The 14,234-nt window shown below is 37.5% G+C and overlaps 1 protein-coding gene and 2 long non-coding RNA genes across 3 annotated transcripts; all 3 read right to left on the reverse strand.

Annotated features, from left to right (window-relative positions):
- Positions 1-73: 73 nt before the first annotated feature.
- Positions 74-1,461, reverse strand: LOC307126789. The gene is made up of 3 exons (XR_013816538.1): positions 1,295-1,461; positions 459-546; positions 74-291 (listed from the first exon to the last, which is right to left on the reverse strand). It is a non-coding gene; the product is annotated as an uncharacterized lncRNA (long non-coding RNA).
- Positions 1,462-1,681: 220 nt separating this feature from the next.
- Positions 1,682-3,952, reverse strand: LOC307126727. The gene is made up of 3 exons (XR_013816533.1): positions 3,735-3,952; positions 2,796-2,876; positions 1,682-2,599 (listed from the first exon to the last, which is right to left on the reverse strand). It is a non-coding gene; the product is annotated as an uncharacterized lncRNA (long non-coding RNA).
- A 498-nt stretch (positions 3,953-4,450) lies between these two features.
- dmtf1 (cyclin D binding myb-like transcription factor 1) lies at positions 4,451-13,299 on the reverse strand. The gene is made up of 17 exons (XM_079816651.1): positions 13,027-13,299; positions 12,402-12,514; positions 12,185-12,310; positions 9,364-9,455; positions 9,139-9,238; positions 8,948-9,024; positions 8,698-8,855; positions 8,571-8,603; positions 8,375-8,484; positions 6,939-7,167; positions 6,695-6,846; positions 6,468-6,620; positions 6,240-6,322; positions 5,976-6,134; positions 5,663-5,869; positions 5,436-5,583; positions 4,451-5,339 (listed from the first exon to the last, which is right to left on the reverse strand). Exons 2-17 carry the CDS (start codon positions 12,505-12,507, stop codon positions 5,302-5,304), a joined length of 1,971 nt encoding a protein of 656 aa, XP_079672777.1. The 5' UTR covers positions 12,508-12,514; positions 13,027-13,299; the 3' UTR covers positions 4,451-5,301.
- Between the last annotated feature and the right edge of the window lie 935 nt (positions 13,300-14,234).

Genomic DNA, 14,234 nt, shown 5'->3' on the forward strand with positions numbered 1-14,234 from the left:
CCCCGTCTCTGTGTGTTGAGATGATAATCAACCAACAGAGACTCTGTCAAAGATTTAACCGGTTTATTGGCAAAATCCTACAGGATAACAGTGAAGTATAAGTTCCTTCACATGTTGAGACAAGAGATCTGTGGCTCACAGGTATGAGCGCTGCTTCACGGGTTCAGAGGTTGCTGGTTCGAGCCCAGCCAGATCTCCGCGATACGGGTGAATGGTGTATGTGTGAAGGGACGGGGATGATTCGGGTCCCCCCCCCGAACCCCGTCACAATGTCCAGCAGGGGTTATGCTTCTTTATACAATGAAATAAAATTTTAGCTGGATAAAAAAATTTCCCCACCGTCCCTTCCCCACCTATTTAGGTTCCCATCATTTGCTTTTTGAAGGTGTGACCCTCCAAAAAGAAAATTATGGAAACCTACACATTTATAAGCCAACAACACACATTATATACATTACCTTTCCATTACAGCCGATGTCTGTCCACACGACTATGAGCTCTGCTTCTGCTGGCCGGGTTTACGCTCCACAACACACATCACTGATCCTGTAGAGTCACGGCACGCACACACACACACACACACACACATCATTACACACTAAATATTTATTTTTAAAAAAATTGTCTACAATTACATCTGTTATATATCAGTAATGCTGAATCAATCGTCTCGTTTTAGTTCTGATGATGATATTAATTCAGTGACTGACAAAATTATGAAAACACTGAATAAGAAATAAAAACTAAATCCCCATTCAAAGAATGCCAGACCTACAAACATCACAACAACATTACAGAAATGATACACAATGAAAACCAAGCGGAATGTCACTGCTCTTTACTTTGTTTCATGCTTATAGTAATATTGTGACATTATTAATTAAAGTACCATCTAAAGGCTGTGGGTGCGTCTCAATCCTCTCCCTAGATCAGTAGTCAGGGCACTGGTTAGGGGGTCAGCCCATTGCCTTATGTCTGTCCTGATCAGTCCTGACTACTGAACTAGAGCTGATTGAGACGCTCCTGTGTTTCCTCTCATACTCCAGTCATAACAGGAAGTAGAAAAGCCTGAAGCGGCAGGACAACATCAGAGCTCCACAAACTCCTGCTGACTCTCACATCAACCCAGAAACCACTGCAATATCAACAGAGTCCTTCTTATTCCACTTTATAGTGTGAATATCACAGGCGATTCATTCAGAGACTGAACAGGAAACACTAGCGAGAGATTTGCTCTATAGCGCGTGCAGGTCATTTGACGAGAGAAATTGACTTTATGGGGAAAGTTACTTACAGGTGAGTCGCGTGACACTCGGTCCTTCATCTTATCCGTCTGTGTGTCGGTTTTATTTGCAGTTTGTCCAGGAATATGTGCTGTTAAAGTCACATTAAGAGCTGTCATCTCATCTGCAGGATCTGCACGTGTTGTTGTGACTGTCATCGAGCGTCATGTTGTCAAGCAGCCGAAGAGTCAGACTGAAGGAGAAACCGCTTCTGCCGCCTAGAGGAGCGGAGGAGAAACTGACCTTTACTTTCGCGTTATAAAAACGAGAGTTTGGTCTTTTGTGTATATTTTAACAGAAGGACAGAGGACAGAAGAAAAATCCCATTCCCATCAAGTTAAGACTCGATTTTCAGTGGTGTAATTCCCACAAATCACCACAGGATGGCAAAACTTTTAGATCATCTTTTTGGCACATATATTTATTTCAAAAGATAGGACACAACAAAATTCACACACAGATACGGTTACAGTTGATACAAAGAATAACTTAAATGAGAATAATAAATGTATTATAGCTGTTTAATGTCAAACTTTTAATGAAAGCTCTGGCTTTCTCACAATTGAATAATAAATCAATAAATCTAAAAAGAAACACTTTGCAACGTGTGTGTGTGTTTATTTCGGGACAGAGTATCAATGAGTTCTCCATCAATGATGAGCATCTTTTACAGCTCAAACAAACGTTAAGATGAACTTTAAATCTAAAACATCATCATTGCCTCACAGGCTCTGTGGCGCAGCGGATAGTCGTCTCACTTTCAAACCAGAAAGTCCTGGTTCAAATCCCACATTGGTTAAAGTTATTCCTCATTTAACACAAAGCTCTGGATAAAACCTGTTCAAACACTCCTCATCTCCACAGTCTCAGTGGCTCAGGAGAGAAAGAGTTGTGTTACAATCGCAGCGTCCTGAGTTCAAATCCCACTATTGCTGACTTTCAGTTGTTCTCATTAGACAAGATGTCCTGAAAACCAGTCACTGTCACAAGATCCATGATGGGCGAGTGGATAAACACACACTCTCTGAGGATGAGGCTGTGATGAAGACACGGGTTCAAATCTCACTTTAACTGCTTTATTGGAAACTCTCAGGATAACAGTGAAGTATAAGTTCCTGCACATGTAGAGACAAGAGATCTGTGGCTCACAGGGATGAGCGCTGCCTCACGGGTTCAGAGGTTGCTGGTTCGATCCCAGCCAGATCTCCGCGATAAGAGTGACTGGTGTGTGTGGTGTGAGTGGGGCGCCCAAACGAGGGGGATACTGGTGCGGTCTCCCCCCGGAGCTTCCGGGACAATCTCCAGCAGGGGTTATACTTTTGGACAGAAAGGAAAAAAAATAAATAATTTAATTTATATAAAAATGTTCAACCGCCGTCCCTTCCCCACCCGTTTAGGTTCCCATCATTTGCTTTATAAAGGGGTGACCCCTCAAAAAGAAAATGATGGGAACCTACATGTTCAGCAGTCAAACACACACACACACACACACACACACATTATATACATTACCTGTCCATGAGCAGAAGGCCATCATTACAGCCGATGTCTGGCCACACGACTCTGAGCTCTGCTTCTGCTGGCACATTCCTTCTGCAAGGAAAGACAAAGACAAAAACAAAAACAAAACATTACTCCATATTCTACATCTAAAAAACAAGAATGTGAAAGTTAGTCTAAAGACTCATTAAAAGATGTAAATGAATTGAAAGCCTAAAGGTGTACACTGTGAAAAATAAATTGCTGAGTATATTCTACTTATATTTTAATTCAAATAAAATGAAGATGAAACTTTCCTTCACAATAAACAAGAGTAATTCTAAAAGGCTGGTTTCCTGCTCATGGTTTTAGCTCTGCTCTTTTCTGTTCTGTGTGTATATGATGGTTTTCTCTACAAAACCATGAAGCAGCAGAACATCAGAGCTTTACCATCAACTAATATATCAATCCAGTAGATTACATAAAGAAACACTAGAACAACAGGCACAAAAACCACGAGTCCTTATTATTCTACTTTATAATATGAATATCAGATGGCAATTCATTCAAAGATTACACATTAAACGCAAGAACAACTGATTCATTTGTTCTTCTGAAGCTGTCAGTGAGTTAAGCAAGAGAGCAGCATGTAAACAAAGCCTGTGCTAAACATCCATAGAAGTGCCTTCATACACAATTAGCTGTCAAATAACAAGTACCTTATTAAACAACAAGCTTTTAGGTTTAATGGCACCATCCATATTAGTTTTGCTGCTTTTAGTCGTTCACTTTGTAGAGTTCAACACAATCCATCCATCATAACATGAATCTAAATGAGCTGGCAGACCAGCCCTGCTATCACATTTCAGCAGAACTATGCATCAAAGACTTTTACAAAACGCAATGACTGTTTTATAGCGCGTGCAAGTCATTTTATAAGAACATTTCACTTTATTCGGAAGGATAACTTACTTACTAGTGACACTTGATTCCGGGGTTTTATCGCAGCTTGTGTTGGGTTTCTTTGCTGTTGAGCTGGAATATGTGCTGTTTAAAGACATTAAGTGTCTCTCACTGAGCTGTCATTGCAAAACCTGTACTTAAAACCATAGATATGTATACATATAGATATGTATACATATCTATGCTTAAAACTGCACGTGTTGTGGTGGCTGTCATCAAGCGGCGTCATGTTGTCAAGGAACCGAAGCCAGTCAGACTGAACGTGATTCTGCTCACGCCGCCTAGCGGAGAGGATGAAACACTGCACTTCAGTTTCTGCCATATGAGTTGTGTTATAGTTTTAGAAAAGTTTTAATTCCAAAACGTCTCGCCTTCTTTTACATTTGGATTCTCAAAGCAAAAGTCCCTTATTTATTGTGTACACTAGGTGACAAATAGATGTTCTTCAGCTTCTTCTTTGGGCCAATAAGTGTATCAGCATTAAAGGGATAGTTCATTCAAAAATGACAATTCTGTCATCTTTTACTTACCCTCAAGTTGTTCCAAACCTGTATAAAGGAAGATATTTGGAAGAAGGTTTGTAACCAAGCAGATCTCGCCTACCATAGTAGGAATACTATGAAAGTCAAATTGGAAGTTTGGAACCACTTGAGGGTGAGGAAATGAAGACAAATGTTCATCATCGGGGCGAACTATCCCTTTAATAAATGAAACCACAAAACTGAGTCGTCAGAGGTTTTAGTTTTTATTCATTTAAAATTATGTTTATCATGTATGTTCACAAGACAGCCACCATAATCACGATTTGTGCAATGTATGGTGCAGACATTACACCTTTTAAGACCTCAAACAAAACAAAACATAGCCCATCTTTTCTGGTGCAGTATTTTAGGGACAAATTGAGATTTAACCAATGACATTCACCTCCACTCCCCTGTCACTTAATCTCTGACCTCTTACAGTCCAATTCACTTTATTAATAAGAATAGATAATCTGAATGGGTAAACAGCAATGAATGACATGCAAAGTGGTGACATTTTGTTTATTCAATAAATAAACACACAGGCACTAATTAAGGTAAATATTTAAACCATTTGATAAATTATGGCCATCTAGTCTAGTGGACATTTGGAATGACAAACATTTATGTACAACCTCTCTAATATCAGAACAGTGCAGCTTCACGTAGCTTCATCAAGTATTACTGTTAAGCAAGTAGGCTACAAAAACAAGATATACTTACACACACACACAAAAAAAAAAAAACATTTAAAATAATGAACGCAATACATAATTTTAAATATGCCATAAAAAAATAAGTGTTGCTTAATCAGAGTATTTCATGTTCTTAACTGCACGGAGACACAGATGAGGCTCAGGTACTTTATTATAAATAAATACTGAAAAAGTGTTTTGATGAAGTCTCTTTGATGATGTTTTGGCGATCCTGCATGCGGTATTTGTCCATATATAAGGGAACATGTCCACTAAAGTCAGTGTTTTGTGTCTTTTTGTTGTGCTGGAATTCCCATCCTGGTTCCCATGGCATAGTTCTTCTGTTCCAGGAGTCATGCTTCAGTTTGATCCCTCTTCCTGGTTCTCCAGAATGGGATCTGCATGGAAAAACATATGGTCAGAGTGCTTTCACTAGCTGTTAGCCTTCTATATAACTTATTAAACATAGTCCGTCGGCTAGTTAACCGCAGTACCTGTAAGCGTTCCAAGGGGCAGGACAGAATTGGTGCTGATGTCTTCATTAGATTGAATAAAGCTGCTCGGAGACGGAACCAAGAGGACGGCTCCTTCGCCAATCTCAGAACTCTCTACCGTTTCCTCGACTTTAGGCGAGTCAAGACTCTAAACCAAAAGAAGGAGAATTATATTAACAGGAAGGTTGCAAGAGAATTCCTGGAAGGAGTTTGGAAAAGTACGATACCCTTTCTCCATGAATATCTTTTGATCCCTCGTCACTCTGCTCCTCTTCCCCAGAGTTGTTTTGGTTTTCCGAAAGCGCTTCCTTCACAAGCTCCCGCTCTTCCTCCAGCTCTGATTGGCCGAGAGTGTCCGAGAGGTCCTCTGAGGTCACCGTCTGGATGATAATGCCAGGGTGGGACATCTGGACGGTCACATTCTCGGTGTCAGTCTGATGGGGACAGTGAAAATAATGTTATTTTATTTCAGTTAACAAATATGTTTTTAATAGTTTTAGTCAACTGTAATAATAACCCTTGTGTACACAAAAGTTTTACCGTGAGGCTGTGTAAAATAATCTGGTCTGGTGAAGACGGTGAAGCTGCAGCTGTGAGTGTGACCGTGGGATTGGCTGAGAGTGTGAGTGGGAGGCTCTGATTGGTTCCTGTTTGGAGGAAATAAGTTCCAGGGGTGCCAGTGGGCTGCAGGTGAAATGACTAAGGAGGAAATGACACAAATTATTTATAAATTCAGTATAATTATTTAATAACTCTCATAGTTTTGAAAACAAAAATGATCAAAATGAAATCTGAGACACTCACAGGCAGTAATTCAAAGGCCTGTAAGGCTCCGGAGTTCAATGTGATCGTTTCACTGTCTGAAACACCACTTGCACCGTCTGAAGCTGTGTAAAGAGAAACAGTTCACATCGAATCTAACTCACATAACCACAATAATTCCTCTAGATGTCCCCTCAACCGGCAACTGCACAGACAAGAAACATCACAAGCTGTTCACTGAAAGCACAGTCACATGATTCTTTTACTCACAGACATGTGTGATCTGCACTGGGATCTGGACTGGGATCTGTAGTGCAGTGACGGGGCTGGGCGACGCATTAGCAGATCGGGAACCAACCACCACGACCTTGTTCATCGTAGACGGCGGTGCCTCCACAACATCCTGCAGCCCTTTCAACAAGACTACACAGGCAGAGAACATTTCTTCAGTGTCTGAACTCCCATTATAGCAGACATGCTGAACTCTGAAGACTCACCGGGAAAGGGAAGCTCCTTGTGATTGGCCACTTGTCTTTTGATGGTCCACCATTTGCTACGGAGCCACTGAGGCGAGCGAACGCTGCTCCACCCACCAGACAGAATGTCCCAGTTAATGTCATTCTCATCCTCCACATCCAGCTCGGCTATCCTGCTCATACAGAGTTAGGATTAATGATTTATATCTACTTTGTGAACAGATTTACAGTACCATCCACGCTGGCCCTTTTTCCTGTGACCGACCTGCGTACAAGGTTGATATCATCTTCTTTGGTCCACTCCGTGCCACCACTCTGTTTCCAGTTAAGGTAGTTGAGCCATTTGGAGCGGCATTGCTTCTCTGAACGCGTGCCGACAAGTTCAGCCACCGACGCCCATGAGACTCCCTGAGTAACAACGTCGCCCGCCTCCGTGCCAGTCAACTCGTGGACAACCTCTGCCAGCCTTCTCTCTTCCTCCTCTGTCCATTTTCCTAAAGCGTGGGAGATTAAGAAGATGTTAGTGTCACCCATGATCACACCTTTTTCAAAAGAAAAAACTGTTTTATATATATATATTATATATACACAAATAAAATGTAAATGAAAAATGGGTTTTATGTATAAAATGTATAGTAAATGTAAAAATTATAATAATATAACACTAATATTTTTATATTTGTCATAATACGTATCAAAATATGTATTACAACAAAAATTGTTTACAGAAATTATATATACAATTAAATAAAAACACTTATTTATTTATTAATAATTCCTAGAACTATAATATAAAAGGCTGATTTAATAAATTAAAAATTATATAATATATAACAAAAACATATTTTAAAAAATGTAATCCATTTATATATATATATATATATATATATATATATATATATATATATATATATATAAATAAATTATAAAGTTGTATATATATATATATATATCTTTTAATAAACTAGTAACAATAATATACATATGTTCTATATTATATATATACACTCATATATATATATATATATATATATATATATATATATTATATATATATATATATATACATACATACATACACACAATTTAAACAAATAGTAGGTTTTATGTATAAAATGTATTGTAAATGTAATAATGTATAATAATATAATACAATTTTTTAAATATTTGTGTATATATATATATATATATATATATATATATATATATACATACATACATTACATATAACAATTAAATAAAACACTATTATTTATTTATTTATGTATTAATTATTCCTAGAACTATAATATATAATGAGAATTATTTGTAATTATTATTTAATAAATTATTTAACCTAAACCTTTTTAAAACTGTTATCCATTATATATATATATATATATATATATATATATATATATATATATATATATATATATATATATATATATATATATATATATATATATATATATAAAATGGATTGCATTATATATAAATATATTTAATTATCAATTCTATGTATATATCTTTTAATAAACTAGTAACAATAACATACATTTCTATGTTCTATATATTATATGTATATTTATATAAACCATAAAAAATATATCTTTAATATAATTTCAAATGGATATGTTTCTCCTAGTATAATAGAAAACGTATATATAATAGAAACAAATATAATTGAAAACACTAAAATACAAATTTGGGAAAACTGACCGGTGTTGCATGTGTCCTTCATGAGTCGGCAGCGGTCCTTCACAGACGATGCACTCCGACCAAGTGCCGCCCCAATGGTAGCCCAGTCATTTCCATGTTTCTCCCTTAACCTAATAACACACACCGAAATTTGACAATGTAGACTCTCAAATTCAGATTACACTTCATTGCATTCAAGATTCATAGTTTAACTTACTCTTTCAATTTATTGATCTCCTCATCAGTGTATCTAAATGACAAGAAAAGCACATATCAGACATTTTGGTTTATATATGACTTGTAAATCTCTTTTAAAAGACAAATAAAATAAACTATGCCCTTACTTGCCTACGTGGTTTCGGTTATCATACATTCGTAGTACACGTCTGTATACAGCAAACAGTGGTCTATTCAAACCGCACGCTATACTGCGGTAAAAATCCTTTCGCTCCTCTTTCGACATCTCAAAGATGATCTCTGCAGGGTCCTGGATCCCTCGGTTCTGAGTTTGGAAGCACAGACGGATGAAGAGTGAGGTTGCAGATCAAAGGTGGCACCACGGGCAAATGTGATGCATTCATAAAGCATGCTCACCTTTAGATAATGCTCTATGTTGCTCATCAGGAGATCAATCTCCTCTTTTGACCACATACCCTGTTTCCATTTGTGACCTGAGGATACATGACAAACACTATGACTGCGCATGTTGATATCAGGTCCTATATTTCTTATGCTGGGTTTGTATGATAATACAGATATGTATATGCAGAATATGCCAAACTTACCCTTGTTAACCAGTGTGTCTTTATCCTCTTTCGTGGTGAACCAGGCTTGACTGACAGCTGATACATCTTCACCTTTCTTTTGCACAGGAGAATCCTTATCCTGTTGACGAACAAAAGTTTTACATCCATGTTGATTATTCGAAATAAATAAATGGTATATATAGAATCCATGCAAAGCTAGCACTGAAAGGTGATACTCATAAACATATGAACTAGGGTTTCTACCGGTGTTTCACAAGGATCATCCGATTCCAGCTCCCCATCTCTCATCTCTGTTGCAGTCATTGTCACCTCGAAGCTTTCATCACCTTCTGTAACTGAAATCAGCACAAAACAGTTCATAAAATATCCATCTTTACTGTTTAGTGCTGCAAGTGATGGGTGCAATTTTTCTAAATGATTATTTTTGTGTATTTTTTAGAATTTTAAATTAAATATTAACAGAAATGTCACTATTATATAGACATGTATTTATAAATATTACTTTAAAGCATTAATTAAAAACAATTCTGTAATTAATTGCAAGTTTTTAATATTGTAATAATTTCAGTTACTCTCCAAATTAATGTAGAAACAATTTAAAGACATTATATTTTAAATATGTGTTGTAATGGCACCTTTTTATGAATGAAGGCCAGTATCACTGATACTAATGTCTCTATGAAACATTAATGACGTTACTTTACAGTATAACTGAAAGCTCCCAATTTCAACATTTTTTAGGCTTTAAAAAAACAACTTTTGATTTAAGTGAACTTAAAACAATCTTAACATAAACCCATTATAATAAATGTTATTTTTACCTGTGGCCTTCCCTGTTAGACATATACAGAAATGTAGTAGTTATCAAACACCTTTCTTAACTGCATAAATAATAAATGAAACATAGATTAATCATCATTAAAGCTACAATTTTCTCTGTTCCCGTTGTTCTTTGATGAACATTAATGACAGGCGTCATCAGTGCTCCTGTTACTTTAAGAATGGCCGCTGACGAACATGACGCGGATCTGACGCGCTGTCCCGCGCATCTCATTTCCTCACAACTCTTTAAGTTCATTTAAGACGTTATTTAACTAATTTAAGACTCCTAATATGAGAATACTCAAAATTCTCTGTTGTTGTTATTGTTTGTTCATGAGCAAAAGAGAACTCAATGTGAGCAGGAGACTGACGCGAGTCTGCCTGTGCGTCGAGTGTGTTTGTGTGTGTGTGTGTCAGAGTGTCCCTCGATTAGCTGACATGAGACGCATCCACACAGACAGGACATTGACATACAGCGCGTTCTCTTGTGTCTGGTCGCGTTTGGAAGCATTTACATGAATAGGAGCGTGATCATGTAACGCTAGGCAAAAATGGATATAAAAACGGACGCTGCGTTATTTGCGTTGAATATTTTTAATGCGTTAAGCTGAGAAAATGAATCACCCGCGTTAACGCGTTAATTTTCCCAGCCCTAATTTAAATATTAAAGCCACAATATGTAATTTTTCACCGCTAGGTTTGATGACACCTTGACTTTGTGGAGCTTTTAATATGCTGCAAGAGGTCGCTTCCGCTTCTTCCGGTCAAGTGTATGTGGGCAACGCAGCTGTTTTATGATATTAGATACTTTATTTGAGTGTGTTGAAAATTAAGTTATAATGCTACTCTGCTTTCGCTCGGCGGCTACTATGAGACACTTGTCACACACTGCAGTGAGCTAGATCGATATTAGGTATGGTAAAACATGGTACTCGCGGTAAATCAAGAAAACAAGATTTAAAGGCCCACTTTAGTGCCTTGAAACACGCAGCATTATTCAATGTGTTGACGTAGTTTCCCCTGAAACGGCTCAATCTGTTAGCAGCTCCTGCTCTTTTTTGAAACAGCCAATAGCGTTTTGTTAATATCACAGTTTGACGAGAGCCTTTCTGTTTGGTAAAGCCAGAGTTTCATCCTAATCTCTAACCGTTTATCATTATAATCTCCTCCATATCGCTTTGAAATACAGCATTTTGTGCAGAATTTAAATGGGTCCGATATGTTTTGTTGTATGCTCCGACTAGCGCTCTCGTCTAAGTAACGTGCGCGTGAAAGTAACGTGAAACCAGACTTCATTCGCCTCAACTGAAAGCATATTTACAACCTGTCTGAATTGTTTCCTATCGCATGTATAGTGCGCTATGTGCCATTCACCATGTAGAAAATAGTAAATGTATGGACAGCTGACCGATTTCAGCCACTGCTTCAGCGTCTATTTATAGTGTAGAGGGCAGACGCTTAAGATTCTAGAGAGGATTTGATTGGACAGAAGATGCGATGAGAAGGTGAAGTCTGCGATGATGTCATCAAAATCTGTGATCCATTTTAACGGAAGTGAGAGACTGTAAGTTCTGAATGCTTATATCTCCAAAATGCGAATTTTGTCATTGTTTTGGAGCACACCAGCTTATTTATAACCTTAAGGCTAACATAGTCATACTAAAAGCAAAAAAAACTTCCATTTTGATTTCAGGGGCCTTTAAATAATAAAACTAACTGTGTTGAGCTATATAACAATGATTCGTTTTCTGGCGATGAATGTATACAAACAGTTGCTCACCTCTAATAAAACATATAATATATTAAAGCGTCTTTGGTATTTCCATGGTTTCTACAAAATAAAACCGGAAATCAATGGTAATGCAGGTATAATGTCATTGATGGGTGACGCACGGACACGGTCCGTGTCCTGGTTAAAATTGCTTATTTCTCTGGATATAAACATTTGGGATAATGTAAGTACACAAGTCGACAACATGTATAACATTGTTCTAGTGGTTTTTGGATATTTTAATCCAAAAATCATACATAAGGGCATTTGGGGAGTGACTATCTGTTTAAATGACCGATGGCTAACAGCATTCTGTAAAATTATTGAAAAACAGTAAATATTTGCATTATTATTTGGTATAAACTGTGTACAAACATGTCTATGTGACACAAAGACATGTTTGTACACAGTTTATACCAAATAATAATGCAAATATTGCAAACACACATAGTTATGTGTGTTTCTACTCACTTGGCAGAGTGACAACGGAGTACTCCGTTGAGGTAGAGTCCTGAGGGTCTTCTCCATCGTCATTGGACAGTCGCAGTCGTTTGTGAACGGGTTCAGTGGTCCCGTCTGAACCCAGGTCCTCCCCATCTACATGCCCAAACCATACAAGAATATTAAACAAATACTTATAAAGCACAATATAATGAGGTCACAGGTTGTGGGGAGGGGTGTGTTTTACCATTTTGAGGGCAGTGCAGAATTATATTTCCATCCGTGTCCTGAGTAAATGTGACAGAATTGACGGATTCAAGGGTCACAGTTGCCGGGACATCTCCTGTGTTCATGCTCAGCCTACAGGTTCATTAATTAACACACAGACAGACAGACTCATTTATAATATGCTAAAGATAAGCATACACACTTTATTTGTATTGCACTGGATATTCATTAGACTACTTTAAAATGTTTCCATTTTAAATCATACAGTTTGCTTCTGTATATATTTCACAATATATAGATAAGACATTTAAGCCAGTTCACTGCAAATTTGAATGAAACTAACAAATGCATGACTCGAGAGCTCAGTGGAAGAATCTGTGTTGACAAACGGAATAATATCAGCATAAAATAATATTATGCACCATTCTGAGTAATTACTTGTTGCTAATTTTCTATCTGCTCATTTAAAATAAGCAGATGAGGAATAATGAGACGCCATGTTTATGTGCAACAGGAAGCCGTGAAGTATCGACGACATTTATTCGATGTCGGTGCATTATTTTTTTATGTAAAGAACAAATCAATACAGGTCCAGCGTACATCGGCGACCGAAAGTGAAATTTAGGTATGATTTTGGTACTTACTTCCTGTTTTGGGTACGGGGACTTCGCAGTGACCAGGATGAAGGCAAATACCAGGATGGAGGAAAATACGCTTTTTTTTTTTCTTCCTCTCCTCATTCAGAGCGGAAGTATCTACAGAAACCCGGTGGTGACTTCCGTTTTTTGCTCGAGTGTGCGTCTGACTGTCTAAAGTGCCCGTTTATGTGGCTTGCCACCTTATACATGACCTTATATATCTCAATAATACTCGTCAGTAGAGTTTTACATCGTAGGTAAAACACACGTATTTGAATTAAAGCTGATGTACTGAAACGCGTTCGGATTAGTGGTCGTATGAGCAGCGCCATCTGCTGTTGATCCTGGGGCTTATTCAAATCAATCTTGGCACATCTTTAGGGGGGAAAAAATATTAGTTTATTTACCTGGAAAAACACGGGCAGAACATTTATGAGCTAATATGTGATATACAATAGTGTACTTGATTTCTAATTACAACGAGATATATTTGTGTGATTTTCATTTATAGGTTTCATCTTTGTTATAGACGGTTTCATCTTTTTTATAATGTGAAAATTATTATAATCACCGGTGATATTCTTACAAGATTCTTACAAAGAAATAAAATAATCAAAGATCGAAAAGTCTTTTACAGTCGTAATGGGGAAAATGATCAGATAGAAAAATTTATTTAGGCTATTATTAGATGGATACAATTGGACAGTAGGATAGACATGTGTATGGATAGATAGATAGATAGATAGATAGATAGATAGATAGATAGATAGATAGATAGATAGATAGATAGATAGATAGATAGATAGACAGACAGACAGACAGACAGACAGACAGACAGACAGACAGACAGACAGACAGACAGACAGACAGACAGACAGACAGACAGACAGACAGACTGATGGATGGATACAATTGGGCAGAAGGATAGATAGACAGACAGACAGACAGACAGACAAGATAGATAGATAGACAGGCAGACAGACAGACAGACAGACAGACAGACAAGATAGATAGACAGACAGACAGACAGACAGACAGATAGATAGATAGACAGACAGACAGACAGACAGACAGACAGACAGACAGACAGACAGACAGACTGATGGATGGATACAATTGGGCAGAAGGATAGATAGACAGACAGACAGACAAGATAGATAGATAGATAGACAGGCAGACAGACAGACAGACAGACAGACAGACAGACAGACAGA

The sequence above is a fragment of the Gobio gobio genome (genome assembly GCF_949357685.1).
Source record: "Gobio gobio genome assembly, chromosome: 5".
Classification (NCBI taxonomy): Eukaryota; Metazoa; Chordata; class Actinopteri; order Cypriniformes; family Gobionidae; genus Gobio; species Gobio gobio.

What these genes read in the sequence shown, in the direction of transcription:
- dmtf1 (XM_079816651.1), bottom strand. Translation starts at nt 12,507, where the DNA reads ATGAACACAGGAGATGTCCCGGCAACTGTGACCCTTGAATCCGTCAAT. An exon ending in TCTGCACTGCCCTCAAAATG is followed by an intron (nt 12,311 to 12,401) that starts GTAAAACACACC and finishes TTGGGCATGTAG; the next exon opens with ATGGGGAGGACCTGGGTTCA. An exon ending in GATATCAACCTTGTACGCAG is followed by an intron (nt 6,847 to 6,938) that starts GTCGGTCACAGG and finishes CTGTATGAGCAG; the next exon opens with GATAGCCGAGCTGGATGTGG.